Source organism: Carassius carassius, chromosome 15 (assembly GCF_963082965.1).
Source record: "Carassius carassius chromosome 15, fCarCar2.1, whole genome shotgun sequence".
Lineage (NCBI taxonomy): Eukaryota > Metazoa > Chordata > Actinopteri > Cypriniformes > Cyprinidae > Carassius > Carassius carassius.
The window spans coordinates 28,753,471-28,768,748 of NC_081769.1; the positions used below are offsets into that span (position 1 = coordinate 28,753,471).

At 36.2% G+C, this 15,278-nt stretch overlaps 2 protein-coding genes across 9 annotated transcripts in view; one reads left to right on the top strand and one right to left on the bottom strand.

The window, feature by feature from the left end:
* The window catches only part of LOC132158788 (chondroitin sulfate proteoglycan 5-like), a 45,600-nt gene extending 35,165 nt beyond the window's left edge, over window positions 1–10,435 (bottom strand). For 2 of the 6 annotated variants that reach the window (XM_059568365.1, XM_059568361.1), the window contains exon 1: window positions 620–1,117. In XM_059568365.1, the coding sequence (XP_059424348.1) occupies window positions 620–716 (97 nt within the window). In that variant the 5' untranslated portion in view covers window positions 717–1,117. Of the gene's footprint in view, window positions 1–619; window positions 1,118–2,657; window positions 2,691–7,362; window positions 7,487–9,650; window positions 9,875–10,081; window positions 10,159–10,288 lie in introns of those variants that run through there. The other 4 variants (XM_059568360.1, XM_059568364.1, XM_059568363.1 and 1 more) reach the window with 4 other exon arrangements.
* si:ch211-215k15.4 (fucolectin-3) overlaps window positions 1–15,278 on the top strand; it is a 70,708-nt gene that overhangs the window by 30,660 nt on the left and 24,770 nt on the right. The gene's annotated exons all lie outside the window — the stretch shown is intronic.

Genomic DNA, 15,278 nt, shown 5'->3' on the forward strand with positions numbered 1-15,278 from the left:
ATATTTTCCCTGCCCTGTTGCTGGGCGAAACTGAGCATCCAGCCAGATGGACAATGGACCTTCTAACCAACAGTGAAGAATTCTCAGGAGGAGGAGAACGACACAACCATTCTAATAAACCCAAGTGAATGACCGTTACAAGAATAAAGACATTCTTGTTCCGTGCATAAAATCAAACTACACGCGTAAACAGTGTGATCTGCTGCGTGAGACTGTCCGAGCATAAATTATTTAGCTCAGACAGGGGGAATGAGGAATTTGCGCTTTATTTAAGGTCATAAATATAAAAAATTATTGCAAATTGCTTGCAGATGTTTTTTTGTGGCGTCCCTTCCTTTTAATGTGGGTTAATTATTGATGTGCATTTTGGACGAAGCCCCAAATTTCCCAGTTCGACATTTAACCTACATTTCCACGGCGCTGGTCCAGGCACATCAGTAGTAGCAGCAGCCGCCGGCGGCGCGCAGTCATGATTTGCGCACAGTAAAACCCAGCAGCGGCTGCACTACTGACCGACATTCTCATTTTGGGATGCTGTTCTGTCATGCCACGTCGTGTTTGAAGGCAACTGAGACTTAACTATCAGCTGAATTAATATGCATTTGAAAAAACATCTTACCATGTGCAAACAGCGGTGTCAAGAAGACGAGCAGAAGGACAGAGAGCATCGGCACGCTCCAGCATCTCAAACACGAGCTCATCTCTTTTCGGTTCATGCTTGCGTGTAACTAAGAAATCAAGCAGAAGAAAAATTCTATAACCTTTGGAAAACAAAAAGTGTTCAAGTCGAGAAGTAAATCCTGGATGTGGTTTGTTCAGTCTGTTATAGTGTATCTCCTCTGCGCGTCTCCATGTCCACTTCTTTTGTGAGGTGTCTTCACTTGTCGTATTTGTTTACTTCTATTTTTTTTTCAGTGCGATGGAATTTGTTCCTTTATGGTCCCATAGCCACAGACAAAATGCAAGTCGGTGATCTTAGTGAGAAGCGTGAGGACGGAAGGACGGCGTTGGGCGGACACGACCGAATCAATCGAGTTGTGAAACCAAACCGACGCGCGTCCACTTGGAGAGATGCGATTCTACGCGTTCTCACAGTATGAGAGGGAAAATGATGATTTCGGCTCCCACTGTCTCCCCACCCCCTCTGCTCCCCAACCCCTCCCCAAGTTCTTACTCCTTTCAATATTGTTCAACTACTGCCAGACACAAAAACAGCCCTCCATTGTACAAGCGCCATTGCTTTGCTCATCCGACGGGTTTTATCTTGGATGGTATGAACCGATGTCGATTTTGCTGCTTGTCTTTCATATTCAAGGCTTATTCAAAACCAAGTCTTTTATATTCAAATATTAGTATATAGGTTTATAAAAAAACATATTTGATGGCATATTTTTGATGATTTTGTAAATTACATATAATAATAATAATTATTATGAATTTAGTAAATGTACAATAATAAAATGTACATTAATATACATAATATACAATAGTAGATAATACTTTTTTATGAAAATATAAAAGGGTTATAAAAATATGTAGCTCCTATATATTTTTATCCTTTTTTTTTTTTTTTTTTTTTTTTTTACAAATTATGTGGATTTTGCTGCTTGTGTATTAGCATGTTGAAAATGAAAGAAAAAAAATAAAATGATATATTTTGCAATATTTTGTAATGTCACATTATAATAATAATAACAATAACAGTAGTATTTTTTCGTTTTATACAAATGTTTGGAAATGAAAGACTAAACTTACGCAGATAGATTGATAGATAGCCACAAGAACATGCAGATTTGAATAATACATTTAAATCAATAAAAAGTAGATAAACGGCCAGATGAGATCATTGAGATGCATGTGTTGTAGGGCTGTGATATGGTCCAGATTGTTTACGGGTTGATGGTTTAAGGCGAGGAGAATGGGACAATAAAGCAGAGGAGGGGCAGGAGGCATGAGATACACTCCTCCGGCTGTGGTGATGAATGCATGAGGGCTGGAGGTGTCGTGGGGGTCGGCAGCATTCTTCCACACAGCACCATTGAGAAAGACAAGAGACCAGCAACAGGCGGTTCACCACTGCCTTGGGTTTGAGGTATGTGTGTGTGTTGATAGTGCTATCAGCAAAAATGAACACAAATTGTATCATCAAGAAGTGATAAATCGCCTGACTGTCTGAAATGAACCATAATATCATCACATTACACTGATAGTTTCATCCAAACCTATTAAGCTATCACAAGTTTGATGAAGCTAAGTACTGTGCGTTATGCAATAAATTATTCTAAACAATCTAAACTGATAAGTCAATTAAAAAGTCTCAAAGATTTGATAATATTCCACCATAGACTCATTAACCCTGTCCTTACGCCTCCTTCTCCCCCCCTACTGGTTCCCACACTGCTCTCTGTGTGCAAGATTTGGGTTTAGTGCCAACAGGCTCAGCTTCAAAGGGACTGTGGAAGTGAAGAGCTGGTCTGCTGCGGCCAAATACTTATAGGTGCTGGGAGAGAAACCGCGACAGCACCAGTCAAAGGTTTGGATGCACTTGACTGAAATTATGCTCTAGATCTTAAAATCCTTTTTATCAAAAAGGTTTATGCTTTAAGGGACAGTTGACTCAAAAATGAAAATTCTTCATCATTTCAACATTTACTTACTTTCATGTCGTTCCAGACCCATATGGCTTTCTTCTGTGGAACAAAAAAGGAGAAATAGTAGATATTGATAGACATATCACTTTCAAGTTTTAATAAACTATATGAGTACCTTTTTTTGTTTTAAATAGCACTACACTTCTGGAGTAAAATAAATAAATAAAAACACTTTTAGATTATATAAACATGTATACATACATACATGCACACAGATATGATAATTGCATGTTCAGATTTGAAATGTAATGCACTTTGTATTCATGAAAAAATACTGTTTTATATATATATATATATATATATATATATATATATATATATATATATATATATATATATATATATATATATATATATATATATATATATATATATATATATACGCACACACACACACACCAGTTAAAATCCACAGCTCAGTAAGATTTTTTTGTTTGTTTGTTTCTGAAAAGTCTCTTATACTCTATTTATTTGAACCAGTAATACTGTGAATAATATAATATGGTTTTCTATTTCAATATATTTTCAAATGTAATTTACTTTTGTGGCGGAAAACAATTACCCTTCAAAAATTCATATTTTAATATTAATTAATATTACATTTATATTTGTGTGGAATTTTTTTTCAGGCTTTATTGATAACTATAAAGTTCAAAAGAAAAGCATTTAGTTAAAATAGAAGTCTTCTTTAAATTTATAAAAACCTTTCCTTTAACTTTTGATCAGTTTAATATATTTGATAAAGTATTCGTTTCTTTACAGAAAAAAAGAAAAAGCATAAAACAGCATCTGTTTTCCCGCTGAACATACAGTTTATTCTTTTATGAATGAATGCTGGAAATGTTTCTTTTACTGGACTCCTGAGAAATGACTATTATTAATAACGTTAGGTTTAAAAATAGAGTGACAGTGGGACTACCTATAACAAATGAATTATTGTGATTATACATCCATGTGAAAGGTTAAGGGTAGTGCACTGATGAAGCTGAACACATGAGATGTTTGTTAAACCTGTACTGTGTTCAATTTTAATGAATAGATCTAAATATTTAATTTATGATTACATCCTGAATGCTGCAAACAGCCTATTTGTAATTGATGATTCATTATTGATTGGTGTAAAAGCAGTAAAGAACAAGGCCCCTTGATGAGCACCGCTGGCAATATGCCTTCAATTCCTTTTCTTCATTCAAAGCTAAAACACCCCATTGGGAAAACACACAACGAGACAAATATATCAGGTCGTTCACTTTCTCCTTGGACTTGCTGAAAGCTCTAACCACTACACAAACAAACAGATGTCCTCAAAAAAAAAAAAAAAAAAAAAAAAAAAAGTATTGAGGCTGATTATTCATTTATGGTTATGACGCACTGCTGTTATTGTGGTTCCAAAGGTATACTTTGAAAAAATGTGGTGCTATGTGTATAAACCTACAAAAATAACACAATAACAACATGGGCAGACAACAAACAAATATTTAGGTTAAGGATCTATCATAATCCTCTCATCTCTTTCATATAAGAGTGTTGTTTTGATAGACGTAGCTCCAACTGGTTTAATTCTAAAAGGAACAAGCCATGGGACATATTTAATCATTAAAAATAACAGAAACCGTTTCTCCAAATATAATAATGTGCCCAGAACTGAGGGATACAAAATACTGTTAAAAAATTCTCAGAAAATTCAAAAAGAAAAAGTGCCTGGATGATACACTTAAATAACCTAAAATTGAAGTGTGGAACATTGTACACTTAGGACTCGACTAATGCAGGTTTAATTACGAAGGGGGAAATTTCAGTCACGTGGTTTTTAAAGAAATTCTATGCAGTGTGTACAGGAAGGAATTGGACAACTAGTTGACATTTAAATGTGTATCAGAGCTGTGATGCAAGAACAAGGTATGTCTTGTCTCATTCATGTTGAGACAAGAACTTGTTATTAAAAAAGCAGACAAGAATAAGCCTATAAAAAACTTAAATCCAAACATTTTACCAAAATACTGTGTCCTGCACCTGTCCGCATTATTAACTCTATAAATTGGATCGCTATATGAACCTAGCTCAAAAAAACAAGTCCAAAGACATACGTTTAATAAGCATCACTTATAATAAGTGAATATGACCTTCGGGAGTGCACTCTGCAAACAGTGTTGCCAAGTCCTTTTATACTGCTGCCGCAGGTTGTATTTTTATTCGGTGGGTTAAAACGAAACCCCATGCCCCTGAGGTGGAACCACTGGAAGGAGGTTTTGTTTGCTCTTTAATGTATCGTAAAGGATGACTGTAGCGGTTTAGTTCAAGCGGCGCGTGAACCGATCATCTTTTCCTCTTTACTGGTTATGGTGTGAAATAAACATGAATGAACATCTGAACTTATCTTCTTTCAACCATGGAAAGACTTTGGAATATGGAATACACTCCATTTTTCAAGTTCAAGTCCACCAATGTTAATCTACTATTCTGTCTGGTTTTTTTTTCAGACCAAAATGCCAGATTCTGCTTTATGACTGGTCAGATCGTCCGTCAATCAAACTCCCTGCAAAGGGTCATTTGGGCTGGTTTTGTTACACAGACCTAGCAACCCTGTACAAACATACAAACATAAAATATGGCAAAATTGCTGAACATGACAAGTCTATGGTCGCTGTATTATTACTTTTGTCATAAATAACATATACCAAACACGCAATGTAAAATGTAGCATTTGTTACAATGGTGTCAGTCATCTCAGTTTAGAGAGTGAGTTCTGTTCCATACACACACAAAATTGTAATATAGAGGATTCACTCCTGTATTCAAATGCAGTTGTCTCTCTCTCTCTCAAAAAAAAAAACAAGTAATTACTACCTTCAGTAAAACTGACATATGCATGAAGAATGAATCCAAACCAATTCTATTTTGTTTCTAGGTTTTGCTAAACATTTTCACATTCCAAAGCAACATTAATCTTTTTTCAGGAGTCTTGTGTTCGTATATAAACTCAGACACTACTAAGATGCAGTGTATATGCAAATATATTATAATCCAGTTCCTCTGCCCCTGTGGCCAGAGTCAAATTCCTCCTACTTTTTCTCCTACACCAGCGCTTTCCTTTGCCTTTATTCAAGTGCCATTAGCACACTGCTGCTATTCCTGGCTCTGGACAAGCTGGAGCTTGGATCATACAGGCTTATGTGCTGCCAACCAGAGCAGAACTAAACTGTTTGTGCAGCCCCCCTCCCTAGAATTAGCGGTGGCCCATCCCCCGTCTGTGCTCGCTCAATGCTCTCTCTCTCCTTCATTGCTATAACGCAGACATGTTGTGTTTTTTTCACTTGCACACTCATGTTGAATTGTGCGAGTGGTGACATACTAATGCCATATTAACAGATTACAGGAACATGATAGCTGGTTCCATGTATTTATGTCGAGCATGAATCACTGCAGCGTGGATTAGCATGAAGATCAATGATATCGCTTTGTTACATTTATGTACTGATACACTGAGAAGAAAAATGGCAACATAGGATGTTCCTGTAGTTCAAATGGTCATGCAGTGTTAGTAAAAGCAAGGTTAGAAAATTATCATTTTTAATAAAACAAAAAAAGTAACTTATGCTGCTCAAGGCTTCATTTATTAAATTAAATTTGCAAACTACTATTACAATAAATACCAGTTGGCATTTTTCAGAGTTATTTTGATTAATAGAAAGTTTAAAAGGAAAGTGTTTATTTGACTTATTTATTTGAGGTCACTTTTGATTAATTTATTGTGTCCTCACTAAATAAAGTATACATTTATTTAAAAAAATCATTTTAACACCAAGCTTTTGTGTATATGTATATAATTATACATAAATATTTTAAATATAAAAGTTATATATAATATTAAAAATATTAATTATAAACAAAATATATTTTTTATTTTTCATGCATTGCTAAAGCATTTTGTTTTTAATAAAGAAAAAATAAAATAAATCTGATTTAGGCAAATGCACTTTTGAATTAGTGTATACCGCCATCCAAATGCATTAATTGATTAACACCGATTTAGACAGATTTGTGAACAATTATTGACAGAAATAGGCCTTTTGTGTACATAGAAAAAGTTTTAGATCTTGGACTTCAGTTAATGAAAAATGGGGGCAAAAACAAAAGTGTTGTGTTTAGAATTTTGTACAGTGTATAAGAAATTTGCTATTAATGTATTAATTAGTTAAAAAGTTAATGGTTTTAAATGCAGTATATGCTCAAAATCTTTAAATAGCATAATGCAACTGAGACTTTTGTGAAGTAGTTCAGCATCACAGTGCAATGTCATAGACACGAAAAGAGGTAACATTTTCCATATTTCTATCCTCTCGTTCTACTCTTGACTGTTGTGGAAGAAAGCCTCTTGGCATCATGCTGAAACTTAGACATTACTACGGCAACCAATTTAGATATATCAGATATTGACTACACAGAACAAATCTATTCAAATTCATCAACTGCAAAATGACATGCAGACTTTCATATCTGCAAACCGAATCAAAGCTGGGCTCAATCTGAACAAAGCATTTACAAAAATGTCAGCAAAGTGCATAAATTAAGTATAAATGACACAAATTGGACATTTTGTGAAGGTATAACACTTTAGTTAAAAAAACAACTCCTTCTGGGAATTGTTGAAAGAGAACAAAAGACGACAGACCAGCAATGACAACATATGGTTCATATGAATCATAACAACCTATCAGAGACCTGTCAGATCCAGATGTCACACTAGACGGCAATGGGAATGGGCTGATCCAGGCAGGCCGTGTGTGCTTGAGCTGTGGCATCAAACCAAAGATGCTGGCAGGAGAGGTGACAAACTGAATGCATATCAAATATAAGAGAGACAGCGAGAGAAAGAGACTGTTATGATGCTTCTACCGCAGACTTTGGAACAAATAAAGACACTCGAGTAGGAATAGAACACGGTACACATTGCAAGCTAATCATGGCACATGGTACACAGAGATTTACTGGATAGACACTTGGCAGAAATTGGAAAGTGGAATCTCAATACTGGACTGAAGGAATATTGCAGCCCAGTTTCAACAGTGCTAGTATTAAGCAGTGCTGCGTTCTGTTACCAGCTGGCAAAATGTTAAGGAATACGGGAAGAGCAAAATGTGGTTAATTGCTGCAAAACGCCAACGGAATATGTACATTAAACCAAAAAATACACAGTTGTCTCTCCATATACAAATACCACAAAACAAATCTTTTCGTCCTGCATGGTGCAGTCCGGTTGCCAGCAGTGGCCCACGCAACTTAATAGATGCCTATATTAACTGTTACCAAGTCACAAAATGAGTGAGAGTACAATGAAGTCCATTGTTATGTAACACACTAAAGCTTCTAATGATGGGCTCAGATAATTGGAAACAAAAGGATCGAAGGTAATGAGACAATCAGAGCACAATGGCATGTTTGTCACCCTTTTATTCGGCTAAAGGGCATTCAGCCTTGCGATATGCAGGATATAATAGTCAGAAAATGAGGATGGTCAAATAACTTCACTTCATGTGTTCATTAATGCTTTGGTCTGCTCTGAAACTAGTGTCTAGCTTTCTTTTCAATTAGAAAATAAATAAATCAAACCTACAAAACCTGGCTAACTGCACTTCCATACTCCATTAGGAAGCAAATGTAAATCAAAATGGTTTCCCAGTGTTCACATTGTTGTAATAATGAGCTATTTAGATAGATTATAAAATAGCATTAGTCAGATGAAAAGCGCACAAGCCTTAAATTCTTTCTTATTCATATTTCTTTTTACTGGGACAAATCCATGAGACCCCTCCATCAGGGACAAGGCATTAAGTGTACTTTTGTTGTAATCTACTGCCTTCCTGCCATGTCTTAATCATGCAGAATCTGATTAAGATTCTTTATTGGATTAAATTTTGGATATATATCAGGTATAGCAAATTATCTAAAGGAAAAAAATCTCAATTAATGTTGTGGTACTATATTAATATTGAAGATAAGAATGAACTGATTTGTATATAAACAAATATATTGTATATAAAATTTGTATATAAAAGTGAAATACTGAAGAACGGTTAAATTATAAAGAATATGTTTTATGGCACATATATTTAGCAAAATATTGCTCTCTAGAGTTTATTTTCCTAGCTGAGTAACAAGTTTAAGGTCACCCAATAGGCTTTTGTTTTCTGAGGCAAATATGACGTTATGTGACACATAGAAGTTATATTAAAGCTTACTGCGATTTAATGGATGGGAGGTGCGCTACAATTGTCTGTTTATTAACTGAAAACAGGCTAGACTAATCGATTCTTGGGATTTAAGAATCGTTTCGTAAAAATTAAAAGAACAGATTAAAATCAAGAAATATATATATATATATTTTTTTTTATTACCCAGTCCTATTGTTTACTGTTGCATTTGCATGTGATGCTCGGTCCTAAAAACGTGGTGTTAAATACATTTTTTTTTAAAAAGCATCAAGACCTTTTTTCCCATTCCACTGCCATGTGTCTCATATTTTTAATCACAAAAGTGAGTTCTCTATAAACCAGCTCTTATTTACATTTCACATTGATGTATTCGGCAAAGACACTTGTATTGCATTGATGAAATACATTTTTATCAGTTTCATCATGTATTCCCTGTGATTCATATTCACATGTTTGCGCTGCTAGCACCATATAATGCTCTAGCACATTAATCTTATGTTAAAACATATAAAGAGCATATATAATTTTTAGTGGTAACTGACAGCTTTTCATTGCTTATTGCACCCAGAAAATTAATGAGAAGGAGAAGGAAATGCTTTGGCAGACCTAGAACTAGCTTAATTCCTCAGCTTAAGAAACTGGCTTCAATATTTGGATAATGTAGAGCAGTAATAAATAATGCAGTGGCATAATTATTCCTATTCTCCTGTTGTCTCAAAGCACACAGTCAAGTGTATTTCTTTATAGATCTTACTCTAAACAGTGCAAGTATGAGGCAAGGACTTACACGAGAGCTTTTGCTAGATTAGTTGTAATTGGGAAAATGAAAACACCAACCTCTTCATGCAGGAAGCGGACCAAGGGAACATGGGATAGGCTGTGGACAACTTGGAATGGCTTTCCTTTCTCTTTACCCGTTGCCTCCGCATCAGTAAACCGCTGGCCTACTTTCACAGCTTCCATTTTTAATGAGTTCCTCCAACACCTGCACTGAGCTCACCAGTCAATAACCTGTCACATCCACAAGAAACCCATGTAAAAGGAACACGGAGTAATTGTAATAAATATTGAAAGAGCACTGGTTTAGTGGCCTATAGACATGCCAACAGCTGGTTCCTGGCTCTGGGTTCCTACTAAATGTTTGCGGGTGACACTTGTCAAAAAATAACGTGTATCTGGATGGGAATACAGTGCATTTTATTTAAGAATAAGTCTGACCTTTAGTGCTCCAGATGTGTGGAGTAATTAAAGTCAGTCCATCACTTTGTTTTCCTGACATTCCAACATGCAAGAGTCTTGAGAAATAACCAAAAACAGATTTACACCAACATGCAACTGATAGCAACAGGGTAATTGAAGACAATGAGGCCATATGAAACATGTTGAATTAACGGACCGTATTAAAATGAAAGACATCACACTTACCTTTACACACAAACACTCTGGGCATGGGCTCAATTTCTCACTGGGAAGCGTGGCATTAGATCAAATTTTCTTTCTTCAGACAGGCTGGAGGACACACCTGTGCTTCTCACGGGTCCAGCACACAACTTCAGGGCGAAGAAGCCTCTCCAGGTAAACAATAAAGAATCTTCTTTATCTTGGAGGGTGTCATATTCCTGTTATCATCATAAACGAAAGAATCGAGGGTTTTTTTCTGGGAGGAGCTTGACGTGTTCGCAGAGCATGACTCAGGCAGTGAGTTGGGAAACTAAATTACACTGAGTCATAAACAAAAACAGACCGCCAGAAGCTTATCAATGTCTGATGTTTTAAACCAATGGATTTTTTTTGCAAAACTACAAGAGAAACACTTTAATACTTAAAGATCTATGGTTATAATTACTGTTTTTGGTCATGTGATTCAAGTAACTTAGATGGAATCACTTTGGAAGGAAAGGAAGGACAGAATTCATTTGTGTGGTGCATGACACTTATCTATGGTAAAGTGTTGTGGGAAAGAGTCCTAAAACCCTAATATGGGATAGCACTTTTGAACTTCTAGTTAAAGTGTCAATGTTTTCTATGGGGTTTTGGTTAAATGTCTGAATTAAGGTCTGTAGTTCACAGAAGCTCACGATATATTCACGTTGGCCACCTTGTCTTGCCATTCGCCCAACATTACAAATTAGTTACATTAATTTTACCTCAAATTCCAATTTTTTTTCTAGTGGTGGAGGCAGAGAGGCTAAGAAGCTGATCTGATGTTTAGTAAGACAAATAAGAGGCAGCAAAACATTAACAATTAATTAGTACACCTTCAGGCAAAGAAATTATTGGTTCCCTGAGTTCTCCACAATACAATGGTGGTTGGAGGTATAGGTTACAATGGCTGCTAACTGTAAGGTCGCTGGTTCAAATCTACAAAGATCGAACCATAAGACAATACAACTGCCCCCTTGAAAATAAGTGAACAAATCTCACTACTTGGTCGTGCACAATACATAAGTGATTCCAGTATGCTGCAAAAAGTTCCAATGACTTTCAAAGAATTAGAATGTTCATAAATCATAACGTTCTACAAATCTGTTATTTTATTCAGTATTAGGCTTATTTGATAATACTTTTGCTACAAAAGCATACTACTCTCAGTTCCGTTTTAATGCACTGAAATACTTGTCCGCCAATTTTCTCCCTAAATAGCTATTAAAAAAAATAAAATAAAAATTGCAGATTCCCATCATGTGCTCTAACTGAAAGTCTAAAGAGCTCTGCTTGATTCAATGATTCAGCAAATAAACCTACTCGAGTCTGTCAGAATGGAGCTTGAATACAGACTCAAATGAACTCGATGACCCTCAGGCTGCATATTTTAGGTCATGCACATGGAACCCAACATGACAAATGCTGATTAGGGTGAATAATTAATTTTGCTTTACAAACAATGTCGTGGCTCTGTGCGACTGGAGAAGGCAGCTACCATCTCAGACATTAATGGAGTCTCCTCTGTTGAATTCACCGGAGCATTCAACATTCAATCTTTAAAGCACAAAACAGCCCCTCCTCTCCGACTACTCTTCATGCAGAACCATGAGACTAGTTACCATGGAAACGTTCTCAGAGATAGTGCGGCTGCACAAACATGAAATGCTTAAATGCCTCCGTCAAGCACGTATCGAACTGAAACGACAGTGCTTGGAATACAAGGGAAGTATCCTTTATATTCGATCAAGAACGCACAGGCGCCAACTGTTTCTGGCAGCCCAGGAGATCGAGCCATCTGCACATCACACACAGGCTGTCAATGTTTGTTGTTTTAATTCAAAGTCTTTATAGTCTGGGCTTTAGCAGTTCTGCGGGGAGTAACGCAAAGCAATCAATTTCAAATACAGAAGACGTTCAAGAACAAACCAACACATTTAGCCTTCTGTACTAGCTGTAAATGTAAACCAGACAGGTTTGATTAAAATCTGGAGATGCACTTGGCATTTATCAAGTGCATTCAAGGTATACAACAGGGATTTAACCCTATAACCTTCCATATAATGCCCCGAGCAGAGCACCCTCTTTTTTTATTCACACATCTCTTGATCGGCCACCATACTTATGGAGGTGAATGATGAAGACTGATGGAAGAACACACAAGCAAGAACTCCTTCTCTGAGGGACAGAGATTGGGAGGGAGAGAGAGAGGGAGAGAGAGGAGAGAGAGTGAGAGGGAGAGAGAGAGAGAGAAGAAGAAGAAAAGAATCAGGGCGGAAAAATTGAGTAATAGTTGAAGGAGGAAACCTGCAAAAAAACTGAAGATAAAAAAAATGGGTTGAAATGAGGGAGATGATGAATGAGAAATGATGTGACAAGTTCGCCTGAGCGACCGCGGAGTGATCTAATTGGTGAAGACAGGCCTTCTGAAGTGTTAATTATAAAACATCTGCCATCTAGATATTATAACCCATATTCGTTATCAGTGGATAACCATTATGGGTTATAATATCTAGATAACAGAAGGGCTTATATAGAGAAGCTGGGCAAAATAATATTGTAACCTGGAAAATAGGAAATATTTCTTTATTAAAGGTAATATTTTATTTATTATAGTTCACCCAAAAATGAAGATTCTGTCATTAATTACTCACCCTCATCGGGTCATTCCAAACGTCACCCAAGCACCATTTTGGAGAGTATCCACTGAACATAAACAACGTATGCTGTTCTGGAAACATTGTCTATGTTCAGATCAAAGCTTAAACAACATAGTTTTTGTAAAATTATGGTTGAACCACTGATGTCACATGGATTATTTTAACAATGTTCAGAATTTTTATTTCTGGGTGAACTATTCCTTTGAGGTGTTTTACCAACTTTTGCCTTTAATATAGCTTCCAAATACAACTTTTGAATTGAACAGACAAAACAGAGCAGGTTACTTCTCAGCTTCAAATTCAAACAGTAAATACCATTTTGTGGCTCTTTAAGGTGTCATGACCGATCGCTGTAGAGCCTCAGTTCAAGTGGCATGTCAACCGGTCAACTCTTCATCATTACTAGTTACAGCATAAAATAAACATGAATGAACATCAGAATGTATCTTGTTTCAACTGCAGAAAGACTACAGTATACGCCATTTTCAAGTTGAAATCCAACAGTTAATCTACTCTCCTGTCTGGTTTGTTTGTCCGACAAAAATTTTCAGAAATGTTGGAGGAGAGAATCTGCTTCATAGTCTTGTTTTCCAAACTATCCACAGTGGTTTGTTAATATTCAATTTGCAAACAAGCTATTTGCTGTATTAGTTCAGTGTTTTTTGGAGAGAATCTTTCCTGATAGTCCCTTTCGGTTCTTGCCCACTATTCTTAAAGTTATCAACAAAGAGACTGTTGTTCTTAAAATTTGTAACAATTGGGCTGTTAACATTAACTAGTCCTGCTAATAGTCTCCCATTATTTTTCCTTTTTGGAAGTCAGCAGCTGCTAAACACAACTTACAACCTAGAGAATACCGACAAAGAAAATAAATCACATTTGTATTTTCACTGTAGTCTACACAAATTATATTAACCCCTATAATGATGGTTTTTAAATTACTTAATTGCCCTACCTCTGTATATGTAATACTGTAAAACTTTTTGACCAGAATAACTATTGACCAGATTTACTGCATGAATGCAAATTGCTGGTCCAATTTTGTACAGTCAAGACAAAGAAATAATTGTAATTTCAACAAAAGTTCATCTTAAATGATTAGCCTTTTCTGTTGAATTCACAGTTCCTTTTAAAATTCCAGTATGTAACAACCAGTTTACACAATCCAATCTACTCCTGGTGGACAGTAATAAGGATTTTTTTTTCATGAATTCCTATTGTATTTTTCTTTTCATATTGAAATGCAATGTGTAAATGAAAATGGTTGTAAAAGAAACTAAAAGGGATTACAAAATGAATGAATACTGAAAAAAATATGGTTTCCAAAAAACTGTTAAGCAGCACAACTGTTTTCAACATTTATAATAAAAATGTTTCTTGAGAATCCAAATATTAGAATGATTTCTGAAAGATCATGCAACACTGAAGATTGGAGTAATGAGCTGAAAAATCAGCTTTCCATCACATGAATAAATAACGTTTTAAAATGTTAAAACAGATATTCAAACCAACAAGAATTCAGGCTCCCACAGATTATGTGCCCATGTGGAACACAGATTAGTCTGACAAAATAACCATCAGTGGGCCTCAGTCTGGAGCTCTGTGCAAGATCTTGCCTCATGCGGTAAGGATGTTCATGAGTAAGGTGTGGGATTTAGCCCCGAACTACACGGGTGGAGCTTGTTAAAGATCTTAAAGCAGTTGGGACCACAGTCACCAAGCAAACCATTGGTAACACACTACACGTTGCAATGGACTGAAATCCTGCAGCACCCGCAAGGTTCCCCTGCTCAAGAAGGAACATGTGCAGGCCTGTTTAAAGTTTGCCAATGAACATCTAAATGATTCAGAGAATGCTTGGGAGAAAGTGCTGTGGTCAGATGAGACCAAAATTGAGATCATTTTATTAACTCGATTTGCCATGTTTGGATGGAGAGAAATGCTGACTACGACCCCAAGAACACCATCCCTACAGTCAAGCACAGAGGTGGAAAAATTGTGCTTTGGGGATGTTTTTCTGCAAAGGGTTCAGGACAACTTCACTGCATTGAGGAGCAAATGGATGGGGCCATGTGCTAAAAAATCTTCGACAAGAACCTCATTCCTTCAGCCAGAACACTGAAGATGGCTCATGGGTCTTCAAGGATAACAATAACCCGAAACATAAGAAATGGCTCAAGAAACATCACATTAAGGTCATGGAGTGGCCCAGCCAGTCTCCAGACCTCAATCCTATTAGACAATCTGTGGAGGGACCTGAAACTTCAAGTTACCAAACAACAGCAAAGAAACCTTAAGGATTTAAAGAGAATCTGTAGAGGAGCAGATCAAAA